General features: G+C 47.4%; 1 protein-coding gene across 5 annotated transcripts in view; it reads right to left on the bottom strand.

Moving 5' to 3' along the window:
* Window positions 1–27,792, bottom strand: part of ltbp1 (latent transforming growth factor beta binding protein 1) — a 424,359-nt gene that overhangs the window by 314,238 nt on the left and 82,329 nt on the right. For all 5 annotated transcript variants that reach the window (XM_038814844.1, XM_038814856.1, XM_038814865.1 and 2 more), the window contains exon 4: window positions 11,703–11,863. In XM_038814844.1, the coding sequence (XP_038670772.1) occupies window positions 11,703–11,863 (161 nt within the window). The remainder of the gene's footprint in view (window positions 1–11,702; window positions 11,864–27,792) is intronic.

Below are 27,792 nucleotides of genomic sequence, written 5' to 3'. Positions count from 1 at the left end.
ATAAGTCGACATCTTAGTTAAAATAGCAAGCAAAGGAACTGCATTTTGTTACAAATGTTAATGCCACGCAGCATCATTTCATCCCATTTAGTCATTAGTCTTATCGCGATCATAATCACTCAACGTCTGAACTGACCACATTTTGGAAAGTGCTCGTTCTCATTGTGGCCATAATACAAAGTGTCACCAGATGTGAGCCCTTTTATGCGTAAACTGAAGCCTCAACTTGAACACAGCAAACATGTTCAAGTGATCACCCTTTGAACTCCAGATGTAGAAATTTCCAACATGTATTAGGCAGCCTTCCCTGCCTCAGCCAAGCACTCTCCAAAACTCTATTCTTTGAAGATGATCCCTCTCTCAAATTTGATCCACCACGGCAATTACACTATGAATAGCAAGCTTGCAGCACATGTGGTGTCGTGAATTTATCACACAAATGCACTTTGGCATGGGCACAGTAGCAGGATGGCTCACACCCAAGGATATGAGTCATCCAATCTGCCTGATGTCACTGGCTTCACAGCTAATGAAGATGACTACTTTCATGAAATATCAGGAAGTATGCAAAAGCTGTCAGACGCTGGTCTACATAAGCATTCCACATCTGCTTCCCATACTGGCGTGGCATAATGTTGTCACTCTAATGAGGGAGCAGAGATCTAATACATGACAACAACCCGCTCAACCAGTAGCATTCATTTCTATCCCTCACTAGTCACCCATGTCTAATAGAAGTTATCTGTTATCCTCACAGAGCAGGAGATTTGATTTCATGTGTACAAGAGATATAACCTACTTGAAAGTGGGCTATCGCAAACTGTTATTTCCTTGATAAAGAAAAAGAGTTTTGATACCACGCAATAATGATATCTTTCTATGAGAAAAAAGCTGCCTCTTTGAAGTGGCAACATGTGCCTCCTTATTTTCAATATATCCATGTCCCATGACAAGCAGATTTTTAAGCCGTTATTTCTTACTTCAATTAGCTTATTTTTCCAAATGATTGGTGGTTCCTTACTCCGATCCAGACATAACAGTGAACATGCCCTATTACTATCCCATGGCTTTAGACTTTTAAAATTCATTTATGGTATATGGGCATTGTTGGTTGGGCCAGCATTTATTGCCCATCCCTAACTGCCCTTGAACTAAGTGGCTTGCTTGGTTACTTCATAGGACATTGTTGTGGGTCTGGAGTCACATGTCGGCCAGACCAGGTAAGGACGGCAGATTTCCTTCCCAAAAGGACCCAGATGGGTTTCTGCAACAATTGACAATGATTTCATGGTCATCGTCAGACCTTTAATTCCAGATTTTTTATTGAATTGTAATATAATAATAATGATCTTTATTGCCACAAGTAGGCTTACATTAACATTGCAATGAAGCTACTGTGAAAATCCCTCAGAATTCATAATGGGAATTCGGGACTTGTGGGAGGAAACTGGAGCACCCGGAGGAAACCCACACAGACACGGGGAGAACGTGCAGACTCTGCACAGACAGTGAACCAAGCCGGGAATCGAACAGTGCTAACCACTGTGCTACCATGCCACCCATTTAGTTCCCAGTGTCTGCTACAGTGGGATTTGAACGTTGCCTCCCCCATACTGATGAACACAAGCTGCAAAATCCTGAGGAAAAGTGGGACAAAACTAGGGGGCCGGGGGGGGGGGGGGCGTTGAGTAATGAGGAATCAATAGCGAAAAGGCCTGACAAGTAACTTACTTATGTGAAACCCTCTACCAATATGGCGATGCTGAAAATATGAACAATACCACAGGTTGGGAAGCAAAAACAATGGGAAACTGTTGAGGTGAAGCTTAAATATCAAAATAACATTTCTAAAAGGCAGACTTGCAATTATATGTGTATTTTCATTCTGATATCGTTCCCCGAATACATCGTGTGGTTCACGGACCTATTAAGTACAAAGGCCACTATCACTGTACAAAGGCTTTCTTTATTGGTTAGTAGTAAGCCTCAATCAAACAGTATCAGAAGAAGGTGTGCTACTGGCAGATATTTGGCTTGGAAAATAATTGGTGGTGTGTAGAATCAGAAGTGTTTCGTTGCCAAATGTTTCATACAAAAAATAACCGAGAGTACATTAATCATTAGATAATTAGGAGAGCAGCTCCCATCTTCCACAAATCCAATGAAGAAGGAAGTTTCCCCATTAACATGAAGCACGAAAATCCAAAAGGGACAGCCAATTGATTAAGAGAAAGCATATAAATCGAGCATCTCGCCGGAGTGCCAAAAGAGGCCAAAAAAATGTTCACTTTGACACCATAATTCGGCATGTGTTTACCACATGGTGTCCAATAACACTTTTCCTTCCCAGTTTGAATCTCTTTTCTGCTGAAGGTGCTGACAGCCTTAACTAATTGGACCAGCCTCAGACATGAGCCGAAAAAGTGAGTGTAACCAAATCTTTTGAACACAGTGGGTGAAGTTCACACACGAACATCTTCCTCTTGTCGTCGCTGGGCCCAAGCGAGAAACATTGAGCTCTGACGCATTCTACCCTCCCTAGCCCAAAGGACCAATGGAGCTAATTGTAGTGCCCAACGTTTCATTTAAAAGATTTTTAAAAAATTTTGAACCAACGTTCTGTGCCATGAAACTCCAGGTGATTTGAAGCATTGACATTGTTGCAGAATGTACTGTAGAAGGTCTCGAGCAAAGTGGTTTAACCGGAGGGCAGCACGGTGGCACAGTGGTTAGCACTGCAGTCTCACGGTGCTGAGGTCCCAGCTTTGATCCCGGCTCTGGGTCACTGTCCGCGTGGAGTTTGCACATTCTCAGGTCCCGACTGAGTCCCTGGGCAAGCACTCGGAGCCTGCACTGACCAGCTGGCTGGTGTGTTTGCAGATATCTTCAACATCTCACTTCTCCACTCCGAGGTCCCTACCTGCTTCAAGAAGACCACCATAAAAGCAGTACCGGGCAGCACGGTGGCACAGTGGTTAGCATTGCTGCCTACGGCGCTGAGGACCCAGGTTCGAATCCCGGCCCTGGGTCACCGTGTGTGTGGAGTTTGCACATTCTCCCCGTGTCTGCGTGGGTTTCACCCCCACAACCTAAAGATGTGCAGGATAGGTGGATTGGCCACGCTAAATTGTCCCTTAATTGGAAAAAATAATTGGGTACTCTAAATTTATTTTTTTTTAAATAATAATAATTCCAGTACAAAATAAGAACAAGGTAGCAGCCTCAACTACTACCGACTGGTGGCCCTGATGTCTGTTATCATGAAATGCTTCGAGCGGCTTGTCATGAGACGGATCAATGCCAGCCTCCCAGATGGTCTTGATCCATTGCAGCTTGCCTACCGAGGCAACCGATCCACAGTTGATGCTATCTCCCTGGCTCTACAATCAACACTCGAACACCTCGACAAGAAGGATACCTATGTAAGACTGCTGTTCATAGACTACAGCTCCACCTTCAACACCATTATACCGACAAGGCTTATAACCAAACTCTGAAATCTTGGACTTGACCCCTCCCTGTGCAGCTGCATCCTTGACTTCCTCAGCAACAGACCGCAATCTGTCAGGATAGGCAACTGCATCTCCTCCACAATAGTCCTCAACACCGGGGCCCCGCAAGGATGTGTGTTCCGTCCTCTACTGTACTCCCAATACACACATGACTGTGTGGCAAGATTTAACTCCAACTCAATCTATAAGTTTGCGGATGATAGACTGTGGTGGGCCGTATCTCAAACAACGACGAATAAGACTACAGGAGGGAGATAAATCACTTGGTTGCATGGTGTACCGAAAACAACCTCTCACTAGATGTTGGAAAGATCAAGGAACTGATTATCGACTTCAGGAAGAGTAGCACGACACACTCCCCCGTCTACATCAATGGCTAAGAAGTACAGATGGTCGATAGCTTTAAGTTCCTGGGGGTCACCATCACCAACAGTCTGTCCTGGTCCACTCATGTTGATGCAACAGTCAAGAAAGCCCAACAACGTCTCTACGTCCTACGGAAGCTAAAGAAATTCGGCATGTCTGCATCGACTCTCACAAAGCTCTACAGATGTGCGATAGAGAGCATCTTATCTGGCTGCAGCACAGCCTGGTATGGCAACTGCTCAGCCCATGATCGCAAGAAACTGCAGAGTGTGGTGAACTCAGCCCAACGCATCACACAAGCTTGCCACCCCCACATTGATTCTGTCTACACCTCTAAATTCCAACGGGTAGAGTCCTCAATCACTCCTCATATGACACGTTCTTCATTCCAGGGATCATTCTTGTGAACCTCCTCTGGACCGTTTCCAAGGCCAGCACATCCTTCCTTAGATACGGGGACCAAACTGCTCACAATACTCCAAATGGGATTTGTCAGCCATGGGCCGGGATTCTCCGACCTCCTGCCAAGTTCTGACGCTTGCTAAAAAGCAGAGTGAGCCACTCCGGCGTCAACGGGATTCCAGGCCCAGGTATACACCTCTTCACAGGGGGCTAGAACGGCGGCGGAGTGATGTCCGCTGCTCCAACCGGCGCACCACAGCCGTCCGAGTCCGAGCATGCGCGCAAAGGCCAGCGCGAGTTTGCACATGCGCCTGAGTTTCCGTCTCCGCGCCGGCCCCTGGGCAATATGGCGGAGCCCTACAGGGGCCCGGCGCGAAGGAACCGGCGGTAGGCCCCGATCACGGGCAGGCCACCGTAGAGGTCCCCCCCCCCCCCCCCCCCCCCCGGAGTCAGATTCCCCCCTCACCTCCCACCAGGACGGCCCCCGCAGCCAGAACTCCGAGGTCCCGCCAGGTAGGACCAGACCTAACCTGCACCCAGCCTGTCGAGGCGCGGATAATCGCTGGGGGGGTGGGGGCGGGCGCTTTCAACGGCCCACGACCGGCGTGGCGGTGATCCAGCGGGCTCCGGAGAATCGGCGGACTGGCATCGGGCCCCGATTCCCCCCCCCCCCCCCCACCCCCCCCCCCCCCCCCCCCCCCCCCCAGCGATTCTCCGACCCGGTAGGGTATCGGAGAATATCCCGGCCAAGATTCCCCTTGACAAAGCCGTGCTGACTCAGTCTTATTTTATCATGTACTTCCAAGTACTCCGCAATCTCATCTTTAATAATCAACTCTAAAAATCTGCTGCAATTTTGAGAATTGGAAAACTTGGGAACATTAGGAATAAGCTATTCAGCCCCTCTGGCCTACTCTGCCATTCAACAAGATCACGGTTGAACACCTATCTTAATTCCACTTTCTCCCATCATCCCCATATCCCTCGATTCCCATTGTCTCCAAAGATCTCAGGTGTGAGTATATTTGATAGCTGGACATTCACAGCCCTCTGGGTTAAAGAATTCCAAAGATCGAAGTGAAGGGATTTCTCCTCACTTGTCCTGAGTAGATGACCCCCTAGTTTCAGACTTGACACCAGGGAAACAGCGTCTCGATATTTCCCCTGTCAAATCCTATACGAATGTCATACCTTTCAATGAGATCACTTCTCATCCTGCAATACTCCAGTAAATTTTGACCCCGTCTACTAGACCTCCAAGGACTACCTCTCTCATATCAGGATGAGAGCGTTTAAACAGCATTTGACCATTTAAGGTCAAAGGAGCTCTTTGTTCCTGCTGTAAGCTAGGAAATGTGGCAGCCAATTCTAGATTATTCCCATTTAGAGGTCTTTTACTACCAGGGCGACCACATCAGCATTTTGTTTAACTCCCCCATACCAGATAAATGTTGGCGGAATAGAGATGTAAGTCTGTGATGCCGACACAACCAAAGCTGAAGAAACTCCCACACAATAATGACCAACACAATCAACTGATACAACAGTGCAACATACCACAGTAAGAACAGGAGCCATCACACAGCTCACAATTCCTAATGATGACAAGTTCCCAATCCCAATCATATCCATTACCACGAGTGGGAGCCATATCAGTCTCTATAGAAAGGGGCAGGATAACTTGCAGCTTCAATCATTCTGATGTGTCCCCACTTATATCTGGCCACATTAGCATCCTCAAAAAAAGGGTGCCTGGTCCAGAACCGTCCCCCCCAAACCCCCCCCCCCCCCCAAATCCAAGAGTCTCTTCCCCCCCCTTCCCCCCCCCCCCCTCCCCCCTTCCCCCCCCCCCCCCCCCCCCCCCCCGCCTCCCCCGGTCGCTTTTTCCCAACACCAACATCTTCAGCTTGGCATTGCTGCTGCCTTAAGACTCTGGTTTATAACAGGGCTCATTTGAAGCATCCCTGACCAACGTCTGGTGCCTAAGGTGTCAGCGGGCGGCCCACATGGTAGCACTCTCACCTTGAAGCCAGAAGGTCATGGGTTTAAGTCCCAATCAAGCATGAGATTTTGGTTGATGTTCTCGTGCCATCCTGAGGTACTGCTGCATTTCAGAGGACAATTAAGAGTGTTTTGGCATCTGGAATCACATGTAGGTCATACTAGGTAAGGACAGCAGATTCCTTCCCTAAATTATTTGTGAACTAGATGAGTTTTTACATCAATTATTTCATGGTTGTCATTATTGACAGCAGATTTATATTCCAAATTTATTAATTGATTTCCACCAACTGCTATGGTAAGTTTTGAACCCGTCATAGAATCATAGAACCACTACAGTGCAGATGGTGACCATTTGGCCCATCGAATCTACACCGACCCTCTGAAAGAGCACCCTACCTAAGCCACTTTCCCACCCTATCCCTGTCACCTCATAAATCCACCTAACCTTTGAGCACTAAGGGCCAATTTAGCATGGCCAATCCACATAACCTGCACATCTTTGGCCAGTGGGAGGAAACCGGAGCACCCAGAGGAAACCCACTCAAACACAAGGGGAACGTGCAAACTCCACACAATCACCCAAGGCCCAAATTAATCCCAGGTCCCTGTTGCTGTGAGGCAGCAGTGCTAACCACTGTACCACCCCCAAGCCCTTCACCAGAGCATTAGCATTAACCTGGACATCTGGATTACTACTCCGCCACACCACCATTCCCCCATTGTGAGGCAATGACTCTCTTTTCAGAAAAGAGGAGATGTCCTTGGGTTTGCAGGAAATGTTTATCACTTGGCGCGAAAACAGTCTTGGTACCCAGCATCCTATGTGTCAGTGGGGAACACATCCCCGACAGGTCCGTTGCCATTTTGCGCTCAACTGAGCATGGATTGGCAGCAGGCGGGAATTCCGTCCGCCTTCAGGTGGATATCCTGCATTGGAGAGGTGTCAGCCAATAAAAAGGCCAGAAGAGCTGCTGCAGTGCCATGCCTGAGCCTCGGTCCCAGAGTCACAGGGATGAGAAGGTAGGGCATGCCCTGGGCGGATCAGGCGAGGTGGCAATCCCGGGGTCGGGGCATAAACTGAGGGAGGGTGGGGGAGAAGTATGGGGAGGGGGGGGGGGGGGGTTGAGGGCTACACCTCCCAGGTCTCCGAGGACAGGGTGCAAGGAATGTGAAAGAGACTTCAGACTGAGGTGCACAGCAGCGCCCCCCCCCCCCCCCCCCCATGCTCCAATAACCCACAGCGTGAAGTAATTAATGTCAAAGGGAAACAAAGGAAAATGGGTTTTAATGAGCTGCCAATAAAGCACAGAACAGGACAGCAAGGAAAACTAAAATAAAACATTTTAAAAATTTAAAGTTAGATCATGGGTGGGAAAATGACCCATTTACTTGTATTCGTTTTCGGACAGATTTTTAAAATAAATTTAGTGTACCCAATTCATTTTTCCAATTAAGGGGCAATTTAGCATGGCCAATCCACCTATACTGCACATGTTTGGGTTGTGGGAGAGCAGCACGGTGGCACAGTGGTTAGCAGTGTTGCCTACGGCACTGAGGACCCGGGTTCGAATCCCGGCTCTGGGTCACTGTCTGTGTGGAGTTTGCACATTCTCCCCGTGTCTGCGTGGGTTTCGCCCCCACAATCCAAAAGATGTGCCGGGTAGGTAGATTGGCCACGCTCAATTACCCCTTAATTGGAAAAAATAATTGGGTACTCTAAATTTATATATTTAAAAAAAATGTTTGGGTTGTGGGGGCGAAACCCACACAAACACGGGGAGAATGTGCAAACTCCACACGGACAGTGACCCAGAGCCGGGATCGAACCTGGGTCCTCGGTGCCGTGAGGCTGCGGTGCTAACCACTGCACCACCGTGCTGCTCTTGTCGGACTGAGATTTGACAAAATAATTTGAGCAGGAACTATTCTCCTTCATTGTGGTTTTGATCTTAAGTCGAATGTAGTGCCTGTGTTTGCTTTTTCCCCCCAGAGTTTGCCCTTCTGAGTAGGACAGGAAAGTAATGGTGAGCTTTGTGGCCACCCGAATGGTACTGTTTACACGGCAGTGAATCGCTCGGTAAACAATTCGGCAAAATATTCATCCAAATAGCAGACAGTTCAACAGACAGCTGCAGTGTCATCATCTACCAAGGCCAGAATTCCCTCAGTACCGCACTCCAGCTGCATCCTGATAGAAGATAAATTAAGCTGACTCGATCACTCAGCAGGTCGATGAACAGAGTGGGTGTGGTCATAAATGGTGCAAACCAGGAGGTGCCAAGCCTATGCTTAGGTTGGCTGATCTCAGCAGGGGAAGTCTTTGGATGTTACATCTGACCCTTAGTGGATTCAGGAGGAAGGGACTTGCCACTGATTGCTGCATAGTGTAGTATGATATTTGCATCCATGTAATGCCTGGTTGCATCATAATGTATCAACATGAATTAGTGCAGTAATCATTATGAAGATTCATTTAGCCACTTTTCTCTGCCAAATGTGCCCAAGAAACATGAAATAGGTAAATTATCAATTGTCTGTGATATTGGTTAAGGGGGATACGACCCACTCATAGGTCTCCAACGTCTATTTGAATAGGCAGATGGGGCCTCTTATAGGACAGTACTTCCAACTATATCACCTGACCTCAGTACTGGTGACTTTACTGCAGCAACAGGGGTGGTCAACACGATCGTGGTGGTCAAACTGCCAAGACCCTCGGGACACACCGGCTCAGAGTCGGTCAATCTAGAATGCACACTGTAAGTAAAGTCACCATAGTCCCAGATAGAATTTCATAGATTTTCATAGAATTTACAGTGCAGAAGGAGGCCATTTGGCCCATCGAGTCTGCACTGGCCCTTACAAAGGGCACCCTACTCAAGCCCACATATATACCCTGTCCCCGTAAACCAGAAACCCCCACTTAACCTGTTTTTTTTGGACACGAAGGGCAATTTAGCATGGCCAATCCACCTACCCTGCACGTCTTTGGACTGTGGGAGGAAACCGGAGCACCCAGAGGAAACCCACACAGACACGGGGAGAACGTGCAGACTCCGCACAGACAGTGACCCAGCCGGGAATCAAACCTGGGGCCCTGGAGCTGTGAAGCAACTGTGGTACCCACTATGCTACCGTGCTGCCCTAATTCTATGAAATGACCATAGGCTGCTGTCCCCTTTGAGGGGGAGAGCTGACTGGTGGTGATTTAACCTGGATCACCACACCTCAGGCAAGGTTGAGAAGACGGTGGGGAGCTTCATGAATAACCTCAGCCGGTACGAGGTTTGAACCCACGCTGTTGGCCTTGCTCTGCATCATGAGCCATCTGTTCAGCCAACTGAGCTGAACCGGACACACTGAGCCTGTTGATGGAACGCTCAAGCCCACAACCTGTGATCAAATATGCCAGGCTGACTCTCAGCTTATTGGGCAAGGAGAGCACTGGATTCCACTTCAATGTGATGCTCCTTCTTCGATGAGCAGCCTACTGAGGTACACTTTTGAGTTCATTGGAATGGCCATGCCAGCACAATACAGGCTGGGTGCTGGTACCTTGCAGAGGAGTGAATGCTTCGAGGGTAACACAGGAGGCAATGGGTGGGGGAGGGGTGGGGAATATTTACCATTAAAGTAATCAAAATGTCAATACAAAGGGAGTAGATAGGACTTGCACCTTTAACCACAGAACAGAGTAGATTGTAATAAATATCCAGCCTGGAAGAGTTAAAAGCAAACATCATCATTATAGGGTGTGCGTGAACTTTTATACAGTCAGTGCATTAGTTATTCAGCCATCTTGTAACTCCACTCTTTGTTGAATTAGATCTTTTAGAATCATAAAATCCCGACAGTTCAGAAGGAGGTAATTTGGTCCATCAATTCTGCACTGACCCTCTGGAAGACCACCCTACATAGGCCCAATCCCTTGCCCTATCCCCAGAACCACACCTAACCTTTGGACACCAAGGGGCAATTTAGCATGACCAATCCACCTAACCCGCACATCTTTGGACTCTTTATAAAGAATAATTTCTGATCAACATTCCATCGATGCTTTTTGGCTAAAATTATTTTTTTCCGAGTTGGGGAATGAAGATCACAATAAAACACAACCTTTGATAAGAACAATGGTTTTTTTTCACTCTTGGAGGTTGGCAAGTGAGGTTAAACAGTCCATGAGGTTTACACCGAGAATGGACGATCAATGGTGCACTCACAGGATAACTTCACAGGACATGACATACACTCACAGCAAAGATCTGAGACTGTGTCCCCTGGTTCTAGATTCCCCAACCAGGGAAAACATCCTCCCTGCATCTAGTCAGTCCAACCCTGTTGGAATTTTAGACATTTCAATCAGATCCCCTGTCTTCCTTCTAAACTCTAGTGATTACAGGCCCAGCCGAACCAATTTCCCCTCATGGGACAACTCAGAGGACAGTGGGAGTGGTTATTATATCTACCACAATTACGGCTAACTCTGGATATCGACGCACTTTCAGCCGTTGATGCGCGATAACATCCACAATCTTTGTTGACTCCAAGCTACCCTTTGAACCCAGAAATGAGATGACAGCCTTGAAATCAATCCAAGACGGCTTTAATTTTTGATCCTATACAATATGACACTCAAAATATGTGTTTAAACGTAGGAACACAGCAGCTACGAGCAGCAGTAGTCCATTCGGCCTTTTGAGCCAGCTCCGCCACTCAATAAGACCCTCTATTTCAATGCTATATTCCTGCTTTCACCTCATACTCCGTGATGCCGTTAAATCTAAAAGATTATCTATCTCTTCCTTGAACACATTCAGTGGGTTGGTCTCCACAGCCTTCTTGGTAGGCAATTTCACAGGTTTGCTACCCTTTGAGTGAAGAAATCTTTCCTCATCTCATTCCTAAATGGTCTACCCCACATCCTGAGACTGTGTCCCCTGGTTCTAGATTCACCAACCAGGGAAAACATCCTCCCTGCATCTAGTCAGTCCAATCCTGTTAGAATTTTAGACGTTTCAATCAGATTCCCTGTCTTCCTTCTAAACTCTAGTGATTACAGGCCCAGCCGAACCAATTTCCCCCTCATAGGACAACTCAGAGGGCAGAGGGAGTGGTTATTATATCTACCACAATTACAGCTAACTCTGGATATCAACGCACTTTCAGCCGTTGATGCGCGATATATCCACAATGAAAAATTAACTATGGCCCTGTCTTTACAAGTTTATTGTGGGAGAATTAACATTTAATTGCCAATAAATAGCAATATCCTTGTGGATTACATTGGTAAATTAAGACAGACACTGAACTTTGCAAGTGAAGAGTTTCCTATCAGAAATTAATCCAGGTCACCGCGTGTTTGCATCATACAAGATAACAATGTTTGGAATCTGGGAGACATACAACAGACATACTAACCTCGGAAAGAAGGCCCAGATGGAGTTTGGGGAAGGGAACCGTCTGCAGCCTGTCCTCCAGGGTAAAACTTTTGATTGTAATATTTGGGTTTGAACGTGAATTGTTGGGTTTGACCACGCTGTACAAGCATCATCAATGGTTGCGACTGCAGAGGCATCAAGCTGAGAGAGAAAGACACCAATAAGAGTTGTTCAATTAATATAAATGCCTCAATAAAATATCTTTCCAAAAAAAAGTTGTCCAATTAAAAAAAAGTCTGCAACACTGTCGCTGTGAAACACAACCATCAAAAGCAAACATTAAAAAGGTCAGCCTCTTTAAAAAATAGAATCGATTTGCATGCCGTAGAATCATGAAACGGTTACCGAACAGGAGGAGTCCATTCTGCCCAATGTGTCCATACCAGCTCGCTGCAAGAACTCAGCTAGTCCCACTGCTCCATGCACTCCCTTCCCTGTGGCCGAGGGGAAGACAATGAGGTAGAGGGAATGCCACTGGGACTAGTAATCCCCAGGGTCAAGCTAATGGTTCAAATCCCACCGTGACAGGAAGTATCAGTGTGTGGGGTTTATTTAGGCAGTTAATATTACCCTCAAACACTTACCTGCCCTCATATAGGAGCTGCAAGACCACCTGACTGTATTTCTTCTAGAGTGCTGAGTGGCAAAGGGTAGTCCGTTTCCCATCAAGCTAACACAACGTCAGACTAGATCTGGGGCCATTAGAAATCCAGCAATTATTTTTACCACCGACCCATCATCTTCTGCCCACTCACGGATTGCCCAATGGGACAACTTAACAATGGCTCCCCAGATCTACCTATTTGGCAAGTAGACTTTGGGGGTTGGGTTCTGCCATGGAGACGGGTTTGGAGTTGGGCTGGGGCAGCTCTTCCTCACTGCCCACTGGCATGACGCCCACCTAGTTTCAGACAGGCGGCTTCACAGGCAAAAATGAGGCAAAAGAATCTGAGGAAGGGCGACTTCATGCAGCGAGTGGTTAAGGTGGGGAGCTCTGCCTAGACAGTGTGGCGGAGACAGATTCAATTGAAGCATTCCGAAAGGAATTGGACGGCTATCTGAACAGGAGGAATGTGCGGGGTTATAGGGAGAAAGCGGGGAGCGGCCCGCTACGTGAATTGTTCGTTCATAGAAGCGTGCCGACATAATGGGCTCGATGACCTCCTCCTGTGCTGTAACAATTCTGTGGTTCTGTGATGTTGTGTCACAGAGATAATAGCACCATTATGAACAGACCAAATGTGACATGATCATAAAATCCAGCACTGACAGAACCATTCCGGAAAGCACACATTCATGTCAAATTAAAACTTCCACCTGACTTTCATCATTTATACTACTTGTCATGTTCAGTGTAAACAGAATACATAATAAGGCTCTGTGGAGTGTGATTTATATTCTCTCTTACAGTTCCAGCTATAACTCACTCAGTGTTTGCTGTGCGTGAGCTATCATGCCAGCCCTGTTATGGGCTATAAGTTGTGCATTACCCCTCCTATGCCTCTGTTGTTTGTGAACAGTATCCAACATAACAAGAAGCTTTGCAGTACATTTAACAATAAATGCAGCTTCTACACTGAATAATTTCACCCAGGCCTGTGCAAGGTTTTACTGCATTATGGCAAATTAAATCTAAATTTAGAAATGGAAGAAAGTAAAAACCTCTACTTATGAAAGGTAAACACATATCATTCAGGGTACTAACGTAATAATCAAAAGTCCAGATATTAATAAATAACTCATTCATTTTTCTTATAATAACAATTTTTATTGTCACAAGTAGGCTTACATTAACACTACAATTAAGTTACTGTGAAAAGCTCCTAGTCACCACATTCCAGCACCTGTTCAGGTACACAGAGGGAGAATTCAGAGTGTCCAAATTACCGAACTGCACGTCTTTCGAGACTTGTGGGAGGAAACCGGAGCACCCGGAGGAAACCCACACAGACACGGGGAGAACTGCACACAGACAGTGACCCAAACCGGGAATCGAACCTGCAACCTTGGAACTGTGAAGCAATAGTGCAACGTACTGTGCTACCGCACTTCATACCGTGCTATCCCGCTTCAACTATTTTACCTTCATGGGAATAAACATTGTGGGTGGGATATGCCCCCACCCCACCCCACGCGGCAGAGGCAGCACGCCATTGGCTGCCAGCGGGATCTTCCCATGCCACCAATGTCTACGGTGTTTTGTGTGACTCATCCATCCCACCACTGGGCGGACCCGCCATGGAGGGAGGGGATTGGTCGCCTTCAAAAGCACAAGAGGATCCTACCGGCTGCAGGGTGGGAAAATACCGCCCTGACTTTTTTCAGTGGTGAACCTCAAAAAACATTTTTTTTTGTTATTTTGATTTCAAGGGGAGATACTTTGTTGACAATAGTGTCGTGAGTAAAGTGTAACAGAATGTCCGGATCGTACAATACTCTGGCCGGAGGGAGGCCCATTGTGAGCTGGCTGTCATGGGGAATGAGATCCAGGCCAAAACCCACAGGAAGTCAGTGTCAGTCTTCACACCTTGAAACAAGAGAGGGGCAGCTGTTTTTTTCCTCTGGACACAGAGACCCGGATAGGGAGACAGAAACTGGCTCTCTGAAAGAGCATTCTACCTCATCCCACTCCCCCGCCTTATCCCCATAACCTTGCACCTTTTTTCATTTCAGGTGGCAATCCAATTCCCTTTCAAATAGCTCGATCGAACCCCCCTCCACAGACCTCTCAGGGAATTCATTCTAGACGCCAAACACCCTCTGGGTAAAGGCATTTTCCTCGCCTCAATTTTACTCCTTTTACCCATTATTTTGAATCTGTGCCCTCGTTCTTGATGCTCTCTCGAGTGGGAACTGTTTCTCACTATTTATCCTGTCCATACCACTCAGCATCTTCAATACCTCTATCACGTCTTCTCTCAGCCTTCTTTTCTCCAAGGAAAACAGACCCAACCTCTCCAATCTAACCTCAGAGCTACAGTTGTTCATCCATGGAATCATTCCTGGGAATCTCCTCTAATGTCTTCACATCTTCACTTGTACTCTCTCCAATGTCTTCACATCTTTACTAAGGACACAGGGAGTCCACACCAAGTAAAATAAAGAATTCAGATTTATTTGCAATGGCAGACTATACACTTCCCGGTAGATCTCTACCTGGTCGGTACCTTACTGGCTGGCCTTTTATACACTGTTAAATGGGGTCCCTTCCCCCCCAGCGGGGAACCTTGTACTTCGCGAGGCCCACTGGGAAGACAATCATTCCCACTCCCCAAGTCCCGTACTGGATATTACAACATCCTCATCCTCAAGTATGGTGCCCAGAACTGGACACTCAGATGAGGCCTAGCTCGTATCTTATACAAGTTCAAAATGGCCTCCTTACTCTTGTACTCAATCTCCCTATTAATAAAACCTAAGATACTATAAGCTTTATTAACTGCTCCCTCAACATTCCCTGCCACCTTCAATGACTTATATACATATACACTGAGGCCTTTTTGTTCCTTCACCTCCTTCTGAGTTTTCCCTTTAACTTTTACTGTCTCTCCATATTCTTCCTGCCAAAATGAATCACCTCGCACTTTTCTGCATTGACCTTCATCTGCCACTTGTCTGCCCAATCCACCACTACGTCCTTTTGTGTTCAAGACTATCCTCATCACAGTTGGCAATGCTTCCAATCTTCTTCATAACAATGCCATAGGGCTGTTTACATCAACCCAAACAGGCAGATGCATGGAGCCTTCATTTAATGTCTCAAAGAACAAAGAAAATTACAGCATAGGAATAGGCCGTTCGGCCCTCCCAGCCTGTGTCAATCCAGATCCTTTATCTAAACCTGTCGCCTATTTTCCAAGGATCTACTTCCCTCTGTTCCCCGCCCATTCATATATCTGTCTAGATGCATCTTAAATGATGCTATTGTGCCTGCCTCTACCACCTTGCCTGGCAAAGCGCCCTAGGCACCCACCACCCTCTGCGTAAAAAACTTTCCACGCACATCTCCCTTAAACTTTCCCCCTCTCACCTTGAAGTCGTGACCCATTGTAATTGACACCCCCACTCTTGGAAAGAGCTTGTTGCTGTCCATCCTGTCCATACCTCTCATAATTTTGTAGACCTCAATCAGGCCCCCCCTCAACCTCCGTCTTTCCAACGAAAACAATCCTAATCTACTCAACCTTTCTTCATAGCTAGTCTCATCCAAAAGATTTTTGTTTCTTTTTTTTTTAAATTTAGAGTTTACATTTTTTTCCAATTAAGGGGCAATTTAGCGTGGCCAGTCCACCTAGCCTGCACATCTTTGGGTTGTGGGGGAAAGACCCACGAAGACACGGGGAGAATGTGCAAACTCCACACGGACAGTGACCCGGGGCCGGGATCGAACCCGGATCCTCAATGCCCTGAGGCAGCAGTGCTAACCACTGTGCCACTGTGTAACCCTCGTCTCGTTCAAGTACTGCACTGGAATGTCAGCCTGTAGCTAACAATCAAGGACGACCTTGTCCTCCTCCGAACCGCCAGTAAAAGACAAATGGGAGCAGAGACCTGGAGGTAAGACAAACATTATTATCCAATAAATAATAAATTCCACAATGGGGAAGGAAGGGAGAGGCAAAGCAAACGTAAGGATGGACGGACCACAAATGAGGAGATTCATTTTGAGAAAAGAGAGGCAGGCGTTTTCAGTCCCGGAGTCTGATAAACGCAGGGTGAGAGAAAAATGATCTGTGACTGGGCGGTGAAGAAAAGACTGGTGTAGGCTTTCAAGTGAAGAAGCTGACATCATGATGTTCCTCTCCCCAGTGAGAACATGAATGGAGATTGCTGCCCAGTCTCCCAAGAGAATTCTAATTTCCCATTCATCACCGGAACGGAACCGATGAGGTCACCGCAGGGGAACTTTATACATAGGAGGAATATTCCACGGCTGCATCCAACCAGCATGCTTTCAAAGACAAAATGAGGACGGACAGTCGATGATCAAATGCGTAGTTAGGAGAGCTCCCCTGGAATTTGACAAATAATACAACTTTACCTCACAGCCTTGTTGCAAATTACAAAGTCAGCCAGAGTCACTGAGACCAGTGGAAATACAATCATTAGAGAATGCAGGAAAAAACCCTGTGTAACGCTGGCAGAGCAGCCAGCCTCCATTTGTTCATTACTGAGCTAATTGTCCGCGAGTGCCAGCCCACAAGCCGCTGCTGCTGCTGCTGTGGGTTAGCTGTGACTAATTAAACCCTTTGTAGATGTACTTCACTGAAAGAAGAAAACCACTGGAGGAAAGTTAATTTCCATGGCCCTCCCCCTCGATCATTGGGAGGGTTTACCTGTTCACTGACCCTTGCCTCATCCCTGCTTTATCCTATGTCCCTAATGGCACTTCGCTTACCATGTTAAATGTCTTTCCCTTCTCAAAGCAACTGCAGCTGTTGTCAGGGCTGAGTTGCTGCAAGCTCTGGGTTTTTGGAACCCATAAATTATTGGTGAACTGTTGAAGCAGCAGGTACAAAGAGCAGACTGACCTGTGGGCCTTTCGTTGCACAGTTATCTCCTGCATTGTGTGAACAGAAGCTGTTTGAGTTTTTCTTTCTAAAAGCGTATCTTAATAATAATCTTCATTAGTGTCACAAGTTGGCTTACATTAACACTGCAATGAAGTTACTATGATAATCCCCTCGACGCCACATTACGTTGGGTGGATTGGCCATGCTAAATTTCCCCTCAGTGTCCAAAAGGTTAGGTGGAGTTACTGGGTTACGGGATTGGTAGGGTTCTCCACTAGAGGGTCAGTGCAGACTTGATGGGCTGAATGGCCTCCTTCTGCATTGTAGGGATTCTATGATACGGAGTCCATCTTCACACACACACATACACATACACTTGTTTCCCTTTTGGGAAATAGTGGAGGTGGTGGTGAAAGGATTCCTGAGCTGATTATCAGCCAGTTGAACCACGTCAAGACCTGGCATTGGACTGGAACCTGGAGTTTCTGGCTCAGAGGTAGGGAAGCTGCCCACCTGCTCTAGGGAACGTGAGCTGTTTGAGTGCTGCCTCTTTGAACGTATAGGGGCTGGATATCTGGGTCCTGCTGGAGGCCCCTCCCTTCTATTTTTGTGGAGGCGCCAAGGCTACCCACCCACATGTGACGGGTAGCCAATCAGGGCCTTTTAGGACCAATTATAGGAGACTGACTGGAAAAAAAACTGATTGTGAGGCAACGTACAGGCGAGTGAATAGTTGCCAATATTTGTAATATACCGTATTTTATTTCCGCCTGGTTTATTTCTACAAGGTTGTGGTTCTCACTTCAGTGGTCAAACACGGCACAATATACAGCCCCAACTGGAGTGCTCCATTGAGTGAAGGAGGAGGCTATTTGGCCCATCGAGTCCATGCTGTCTCTCTATAGAGCAATCCAGTTAGTTCCATTCCCCTGCTCTATCCCCATTGCCCTGCAAGTTTATTTCCCTCATGTGTTCATACACTATGCTTTTGAAATTATTGACCGCCTCCGTTTCCCCACTCTTGTTGCCGTCGAGTTCCTGATCGTTGCCATTCTTGGCATCGAACCACTTCGCCACATCCACCTTCATCTCTTTCCCGAAGTCTGACATTAAAATTGCGTTTATGTGCTGCGAACATGGAGTGTGAATTTCTAAGCACGGGCACAAACACCTCTGAAAGAGTTTGGAATGAAGCACTTTGTCTAGACTGAATAAACCAAACATGCCTGCTGCTAAAATGACATTATTTACTAAAAGTCTACATCGTGTAAAGTAAACAGCGATTCAGAGCTGGTCATTCCTCAGTACTGGGAAGAAAGTAATCCCTTTCCGAAAGAACTCTCAACAGTCCCCAAAGATCCACTGCCTGTACACGTTCTACAATGATAGAGCTGAAAAGATGTGTAAACACAGTGTAACCTAACCTCCGAAAAATGTGCCGTAATTAAGAAAGTATTTGGAGCAAAATGTATTTTTGCAGTGGTGGAAGAGACTGATTCTGAGAAAGCCTTTCTTTTGACAGCCTCAAGCCCTGCTGTAGACACAGCAGAGTTAAGGATGTTGACTTGGCCAGGCACCTGCGTTTTGTTTCAAACGGAAGATTTCCACGTGTTTCGTTGACTGAGGCACAGTTAATGGCCTCTCGCGGTTCTAATTAAGGTTTGGAGTCAATAAAACCTCTCCCAGATTGCATTGGAACTGCTCCCTCTTCCTGCTTCCAGCAGCATTAAATGTGGGCCAAATTCTAAAGCAGCAAATGATTGTAATTGGCAGTGAGGGGAAAAGAGACAGAAGGGAAGGGAAAATGGAGGGGACGGTGTGGTGAACAATTGTTCTGGTCACTCTGCACATTGACAATGCGAATGCGTTCAAATGGAATTTATTTGCTATTTCACCAGGCTAATAACCACAGTAATTCTTTCCCAAATAGATTGCACTGTGTGAACTGGCCAAGGAAACAGGTCTATATAGCTATAAAATATTACAATTCTGAGCCCAGATTTTACGTTTTGCATTACAGTGAGGCTATCAGAGCTCATCGTTACCATGAATCAGAGAGCTTCTGGCGCACAGCCAAACGCAGTTAAATGTGGAAATCAACGCTGTCTGATTTACCCTGCACCTCCTCTGGCTGTGCTATAACAGCACCTTGCCAAGAAACGCCGCTGAAACACATGGAAGTTGTGAATTTTCAGTATCTAGACCACTGGATACAAAATTAAAATGCCAGCAAAAGTGTAAGTAAATTTTTAATAGCACGGTAAGTCTTAATTGCTGACAAACAAACTCTCTGGCACTGAACCTCAACTTTTATAAGCCTCATTCCTACATATTTTAATCACTGTTAAGAGATATTAAAGTGCTTTCTTTCTCTATCTCTTTACTCTATCTTAATCCCATTTTTCTTTACCTTTCTTTATTTCACCTTCTGTACATGATTTTACCGTTCCAACTTCTACTTCCTGGTTTAGATGCTGTTGACAAGATTTTAACCCACTCAAAACGAATTCATGTGCACAGGATTAAAATCAGGTCCTGATCCTCTTAGTAAGGACTCTTCAGTCTGATTGGCTAAGGAGGCATGTTGATGTTTTCTTAAAGGTGCCAGATTCCCATAGAGGGCACCATGCTGATATTAACATAGAATATAGAACATACAGTGCAGAAGGAGACCATTCGGCCCATCGAGTCTGCACCAACCCACTTAAGCCCTCACTTCCACCCTATTCCCATAACCCAATAACCCCTCCTAATCTTTTTTTTGGACAATAAGGGCAATTTATCATGGCCAATCCACCTAACCTGCACGTCTTTGGACTGTGGGAGGAAACCGGAGCACCCGGAGAAAACCCACACAGACACGGGGAGAACGTGCAGACTCCGCACAGACAGTGACCCAGCGGGGAATCAAACCTGGGACCCTGGCGCTGTGAAGCCACAGTGCTATCCACTTGTGCTACCTGCTGCCCAAATTACCGTATTACCGTCAGCTGCCACACAAAAGGCCAATAAAAGTCTGTGTGTAGCTGTAGACTTAATGAACCATCAGCTGACAGAATGTCAACATGCACTTCCTGTTGACAAAATCTTACTCCCTATTGTCACATTTTTGTGTCACTTTTTCTAAATGCTCATGCATACAGAGAAGCACATGATGAGTATAGTGTCACATCATAACTAGATTTGGCCAGTGGCAGTGCTGTCATGCCTCAGTCTTGCATCACCTTATTCCTCAGGGATTGATTGACCTTCAGGGCTACACTTGCACTCCAACTAAATCTCACGGTCTGCTTCTTCTTCCCCAGATGGCACCTTTGATTATTTGAGGCTCACTGAACCGCAGTTTATGCCATGGGTTTTACCATGGGACAGAGCAAGGGGGCAGGCCCCAAGCTTGCCTCACCTGGAACAGGGATACCTGTTGGCATAATTCTGAATCACACGCAAGCCGTCTAGTCACTGAGCTAACATTTATTTTCATTTCCCTTGAGGCCTGAATGCATCTCAAGTACAGTGCTTTGAACTTACCCTCAATGTTTACAAACATCTAGCCATGATTGACAACTCCTGACCACATAAAAAGAAATTAAGTGCCTTCTGCTGAGAAAAAGAGGAAGTGAAAGCACTTAACTCTAAGATGTTGCTAAATATTGGGGTTAGGTTCAAGGCAGGGTACCTGAGATGCGTTCAAGTTGAAGAGAAATGACAATAATCATCCAGACACCTGGTTGTCTGGAAGCTATTACCCTGTCAATTGCAGCCTACTAATAGCTTTTTCTCTTTGAAAGTGAATAGAAGCCGGAGGGGGTTTAAAGCCTTATGATGTTGTTTTGGCTTTCTACAAAGGAACAGCTGCTGCTTTCTACACTTCTGTCTGAGGCAGCAAGTGTAAGGGAGAGGTGAGTGCAAACACAGTGTTTTTTCACAGTTTCTGCCTGGACTGCGCTTTAGCTTCCAGGCAGGAGTGACTGATGGGTGGGGAGCATGGGGGTCTCTGATAAGGCAATCTCACATATGGGGGTCTCTGATATGGGCGCCTGGTGGGGGTCTCTGGTGAGCGGTTTTGTTGTGGGGTTTCTGGTGGGGCTGCTGATGGGGGTCTCTGGTGGGGGCTCTGATGGGGGGGGTTTGGGGAGGGGATGGGCTGGATTTGCATTGTGGGGAGGAGGAGGCTGTCTTGTGGACTTTGGGGACACGCCCATTTAATACTTACCTCTTTGACCCACGGCATCCACCTCGTCAGGCAAATGCTGGCAAATACTTGCTCCAATCCACGCCCGCGTGACTCCCGGCCCAGAGGGCCAGAGCATCACTGAGGCGTAGGGAATCTGGTATCCAGCCGGTTAATAGGATACAAATGGGTTTAAATGGCCAACTGCATCCTCCACCGGCGTAGAGCTCGAATGACAAGGGGATCAGCGAAAGTTGCCTATGGTGAGGTTCTCCGCCGCATGGGGAACTCCGCTAGCGGTGGTGGGGGGAGGAGAGGGATGGAGATTCCTCACCCTTTGTCAGTTTTCGGGAGGATTGGGCCCCTAATTTCTCTTTGAAGTTTTGTGGGTAATGAATAGCTGCCTCCTTTTGCTTTCCAAGCAGCCAACTGTATCGTTACAATTACTGTGTCTCCACCTGTCAATAAACTGGAAAATCAATTGTTGCTGTTTTAAAAGTGCTTTCAACAGGTTACAACTACAGGATACATCTCAAAATAAAAGGACAAACAATCAGAATTTAAGATAACTGGCATTGGGACCAGAAAAGAGAGAAGGAGAATTTTCTTTCGCGCCGTAATGCTCTGGAATGTATTGTCTGAAAGGCCTGTGAAAAGACATTAACAGTAACTTTCAAGGGAAATTGATCGTATAGTCAGAAAGGAAATAGGGAGCGAAGTGTGGAACGCAACTAACTGGCAGCTCGTTCGTAGGACCAGCACAGCCATGATGGGCCAAATGACATCTGAGCTGTGTGAAGCTATCTTAGAACGTGTACTTTTAGCTAATAAAGATGAAGAAGTGGGTGTACCTAAAGTTCATGGACTGGATTCTTCGTTTTGGAGACGAAGTCCCCACACTGTCATGAAAACTGTAGTATTTTACGCCAGGAAAACTGGCGTCAAAAGGCCACCTTTTTTTGCCAGGGGCTAGCAACGAGCCGTCGTAGCTCTAGCTGCCGATACGCCCACCGGCACTTCCGGGTCAGACGCCGCGCATGCGGCAGGCCGCCACCATGCTCCATGGCGGACTCAGCTCGCGTAGCTGGACCACCAAAGTAGGGCCCCGCATCGGCCGTTCGTACGCCGTGGACTGCCCGCCCACATTGCCCCCAGCCTCGATGGGAGCCCCCCTGCCCACCGATCAGCCCTCTGGACTGAGTCCTCAGCCTCCACGTGAGGATCCCGGATGGTGTGAGCACACGTAAGCCACGCCGTCGGGAATTTGGCTGGATGGCAACAGAGCATCGCTGGGCGGGCCTCAGGCAATGGCCTGAGGCGGTGGATACTCGGCGTGGCGTACTCCTAGAGTACACTGATTTCCAGGGGGCACAGAATTGAAAAACTGGCGCCGCTCCAGATTTCGGCGCCAAAACGGATTCTCCGCCCCGTCGCTGAATGCAATTTCGGCGTCAGGGAGCGGAAAATCTAGCCCTATAAACTGAAGCTGCCGCAAAGGGAATTTTCTTCCCCTCCTTTTGTACCAATGAGTTTTCTATACCAGCAACACCTTGGAGGAGGACTTCCAGATAAATCTTGAGATGCTGCACTCTTTGTAGAATCTCTTCCCCAACTCCAAGTCAAAGTGGACTGTGAATCATTGCCGGCATTGAAACCAAACTGATCCCAAATTAATCTCCCGAACCGTACACATCTGACGAGAAGAAGAAAAATGAAGGGCGAAATTCTCCCAAAACGGGAGAAATCGTCAAACTGCCGTAAAACCCGGGCGGGTTTTACGGCATCGCGCCCCTTCCCGACGGGGGACCGATTCTGGTCCCCCGTCGGGGCTAGCAGCCCGACGTCGGAGGCTCCGACAAATCGGGCTTAACGAAAATCGTTAAGCCCGCTTGTCGGACTTAGCGCCGGCTGACGCGTCATATGACGTCAGCCGCGCATGCGCAGGTGGGAAGACTCCACCCGCGCATGCGCGGGTGACGTCATCGCGTTTTTGCGCTAAACCCACGCATGCGCGGTCCGGGTTGCCCCTCAGCCGCCCCGCGTATTGATACTGCGGGGCGGCGGAAGGACAAATAGTGCGCGGGCATCGGGCCCGCTGCCCGCGATCGGTGGGCACCGATCGCGGGCCCATGGCACCCTTGGCACGGCCGTGGTACTGCCGTGCCAATCGGTGCCATGGTTATTTTTTTCCAGGTGGTCACGACGTTTTTACGAACGGCAGGACCAGGTGTGTTTGCCGGTCGTAAAGGGCTGGGACTTCGGCACTTCTAACAGCTGAGAATCGCTGCCGGCCGTAAAAAAACGGCGGCAGCGATTCTTGTCGGGATTTCGGCGGGGGGGGGGGGAGAATAGCGGGAGGGCGTCAAAAAAGTCGGGAAGGCCCTCCCGCTATTCTCCCACCCGTCGTGGGGGGGGAGAATTTCGCCCGAAATATTCCAATCTGAACATTTGGGTTTTCATGGTCAGTCCATTGAAGTCAACTTGCACCTCGCAGTCTTAAGCAAAAAATTGCAATGGAAATCAACTGCCTTGTTTGTTTCTTCACCGAGGCACTACTGATTACAGAAGCAGCCTAAAGTAGTTCTGGTACTAGTTTACTGCAAAAATCATCCTTGATGGTGTCAATTAACTCAGGGCAGATTCCACAACACTTGTCAACAAACTGGAATCCACTTGAAAAGATTCCCATGTCAGTCTGTTACCTTGTAGCACAAATGCAAAATGCGGCCATGTGCAAACAGCAAGGTCAATGAGAGATCAGTCAATCTGAATAACAATGGAGCACCATAAATACCCAATAGAGACTTTACAGAGAACACAGGAATCAAGGCCATAGACGCACTGCCTGACAATCCCTACTCACAAAAGAAACATGTTGCCTTGAAGATTGTTAAGCCGGCATCACTGGGTCAAGACTCCTGTAGCATCGTAGAATCTTGCAGCACAGGAGGCCATTCGGTCCATTCTGCCAACGCTGGCTCTTTGGAAGAGATGGATAGATAGAGAAATACAGCACAGAACAGGCCCTTCGGCCCACGATGTTGCGCCAAACTTTTGTCCTAGGTTAATCATAGAATTTTGGACAATTTTCCATGGCCAATCCACCCAACCTGCACATCTTTGGACTGTGGGAGGAAACCGGAGCACCCGGAGGAAACCCACGCAGTCACGGGGAGAATGTGCAGACTCCACACAGACAGTGACCCAAGTCGAAATCGGACTTGGGACCCTGGAGCTGTGAAGCAATTGTGCTATCCACAATGCTACCGTGCTGCCCTTAAGAAGTTAACCTACACTCCATTATTCTACCCTAATCCAAGTACCTATCCAATAGCCGCTTGAAGGTCCCTAACTTTTCCGACTCAACTACTTCCACAGGCAGTGCATTCCATGCCCCCACTACTCTCTGGGTAAAGAACCTACCTCTGACATCCCCTCTATATCTTCCACCATTTATCTTAAATTTATGTCCCCTTGTAATGGTGTGTTCCACCCGGGGAAAAAGTCTCTGACTGTCTACTCTATCTATTCCCCTGATCATCTTATAAACCTCTATCAAGTCGCCCCTCCTCCTTCTCCGTTCTAATGAGAAAAGGCCTAGCACCCTCAACCTTTCCTCGTATGACCTACTCTCCATTCCAGGCAACATCCTGGTAAATCTCCTTTGCACCTTTTCCAAAGCTTCCACATCCTGCCTAAAATGAGGTGACCAGAACTGCACACAGTACTCCAAATGTGGCCTGACCAAGGTTTTGTACAGCTGCATCATCACCTCACAGCTCTTAAATTCAATCCCTCTGCTAATGAACGCTAGCACACCATAGGCCTTCTTCACAGCTCTATCCACTTGAGTGGCAACTTTCAAAGAACTATGAACATAGACCCCAAGATCTCGCTGCTCCTCCACATTGCCAAGAACCCTACCATTAACCCTGTATTCCGCATTCATATTTTTCCTTCCAAAATGGACAACCTCACACTTGTCAGGGTTAAACTCCATCTGCCACTTCTCAGCCCAGCCCTGCATTCTATCTATGTCTCTTTGAAGCCGACAACAGCCCTCCTCACTATCCACAACTCCACCAATCTTCGTATCATCTGCAAATTTACTGACCCACCCTTCAACTCCCTCATCCAAGTCGTTAATGAAAATCACAAACAGCAGAGGACCCAGAACTGATCCCTGCGGTACGCCACTGATAACTGGGCTCCAGGCTGAATATTTGCCATCCACCACCACTCTCTGTCTTCTATCGGTTAGCCAGTTTGTTATCCAACTGGCCAAATTTCCCACTATCCCATGCTCCTTACTTTCTGCATAAGCTTACCATGGGGAACCTTATCAAATGCCTTACTAAAATCCATGTACACTACATCCACTGCTTTACCTTCATCCACATGCTTGGTCACCTCCTCAAAGAATTCAATAAGACTTGTAAGGCAAGACCTACCCCTCACAAATCCGTGCTGACTATCCCTAATCAAGCAAGAGCTGCCCAATTAAATCACACACACCCCGTATTTTCCCCATAATCCTGGAAGTTATAATAAAGTTTGCGTCCAACAAAAATAATTATCTCGACCAAAAACAAATGACAAAATAACTATGCTTTCAGGAGTATTCTCCACTGTAACCAGACTCTCGAATGACCCTCTTGTGGACTGAAGTGATCTCTTCACACATCTACTGAGTGGTACTATACTCCGTATGCTCACTCGATGTCTGTGTCTATGTATTTACAGTGTGTATTTATGTATGTCCTATGTTCTTTCATGTATGGAACGACAGTCCTCTGGACTGCACGCAGAACAATACTTTCGCTGTACCTCAGTACACGTGACAATAAATCAGATCAACACAACACCACACCAGAGTGTGTTCTGTAAAAATGCAATCGTCAACTAATTCTTTCAGTACGCAGGAGCAAAGGGGTAATCTAAAAATGTACTTTTACAGACTTCGGTAATGAACACAACGGGTATTTATTAATAAGAATTGTACAGCAGCCTGATGTCTGTAGCTAGCTCCCAAAATGTCTCGGGGTGCGATTCTCCAGCCTCGCTGCGCTCTCGTGGAGCGAAACGAGGCCGGTAAATAGCGGGAGAGGCCGAAAATGAGAACCGTGCCAGGCGCCAAACAGTTTGCGATGCAAGCGGCCCGCTCCCGTAGGCAAAATCGGGATCTTGTCATAGCGTGGCTAGAAACCAATTATCACCACTTAAGCCCCATTTCCATACAATTAACGGGAACCACCCATATCCAACGCCCTCTCGTGATTCAACAGCTTCGCCAGCAAGTGATCACACCGTCGCCAATTAGTACTCCTTTTTCATAACGTGAACCTGGCGGAAGGGTGTCTGTGGGGAACCAAGAAGGGAAATAGCCATCTTTGCTCACAGACAAAGAGCCCGGGGGTTCTGGGAGGGGGGAGGACAGATGCTGGGGGGGGGGGGGGGGGGGCATTGGTGTCTACCCACTCATGCTGCCCGGTGTAGGTCTTTGACCTTTTTCCGGCACTGGAGGCCAGTCCTCCGGGTCACACTCCCCGAGCTTACACCTGCTGCCTCCTCATCCCAGGCAATACTGACTGTCCTGTGGCTGACCCTCCAGGACCCTCGGGGGAAGAGGACATTCCTCCTGGCCCCCACTGTGTTGAGGAGTCTCCCCAGGTCAGCGTCCCTGAATCTTAAGGCCATGTTTGCTGGCTGGGCTTGGCTGATCCAGTGCTGCTTAAGTGCTGCTCGACCTTGTTAGCGGGGGGCTGGCGAGCGCGGTGGTGAATGCTGGAATTTGCAGCAAGATGCCCGTGAGGCCTCGTTAAGTGGACCAATTAACATTGAATAGTGTTGTCGGCCTCGCATGGGCCAAGCACCAGGAAGCTCACGGCAGTGCCCTCTCGCTACCACATTTAGAAATCTTTCCGGAGCGTCACCCCTTCTGCTTAGTAGCGTCTCTCACCATGGGGTGGTTCCACACTCTGAGTCCCGATTGAATTAAGAAGTAAAGAAGTTACGCTAAACTTAAATCAGAGCTTGGTTAGACCACAGTTAGAGCACTCTATACAGTTCTGGTCGCCATATTGGAAAAAATAATTTAGCAGGGCTGGATAAAGATTTCTGAGGATGATAGCAGAGGTGCGGTATACTTGTCAGGAAAGGATAAACAGGCTGGGCCTCCAGTCTCTTGAAAAGAGAAGGCTGAGGGTTGACCAAATAGAGGTCTGTAAATTGTGAATGGATTTGATAGAGTAGATCGCGAGAAATAGAACGTTTCCATTCGTGGCAAAGAACAAAACTAAAGGCCGTCGATGTAAGATAGTCACCAAGAATTCGAGTCAGAAATCCAACAGTAATTTCTATATCAGGAGAGTGGTGAAAATGTGGAA

The sequence above is a fragment of the Scyliorhinus canicula genome, chromosome 1 (assembly GCF_902713615.1).
Source record: "Scyliorhinus canicula chromosome 1, sScyCan1.1, whole genome shotgun sequence".
NCBI lineage: Eukaryota > Metazoa > Chordata > Chondrichthyes > Carcharhiniformes > Scyliorhinidae > Scyliorhinus > Scyliorhinus canicula.
Note: the sequence above shows the minus strand (reverse complement) of the source record. Positions and strands in the feature narration are given on the sequence as shown.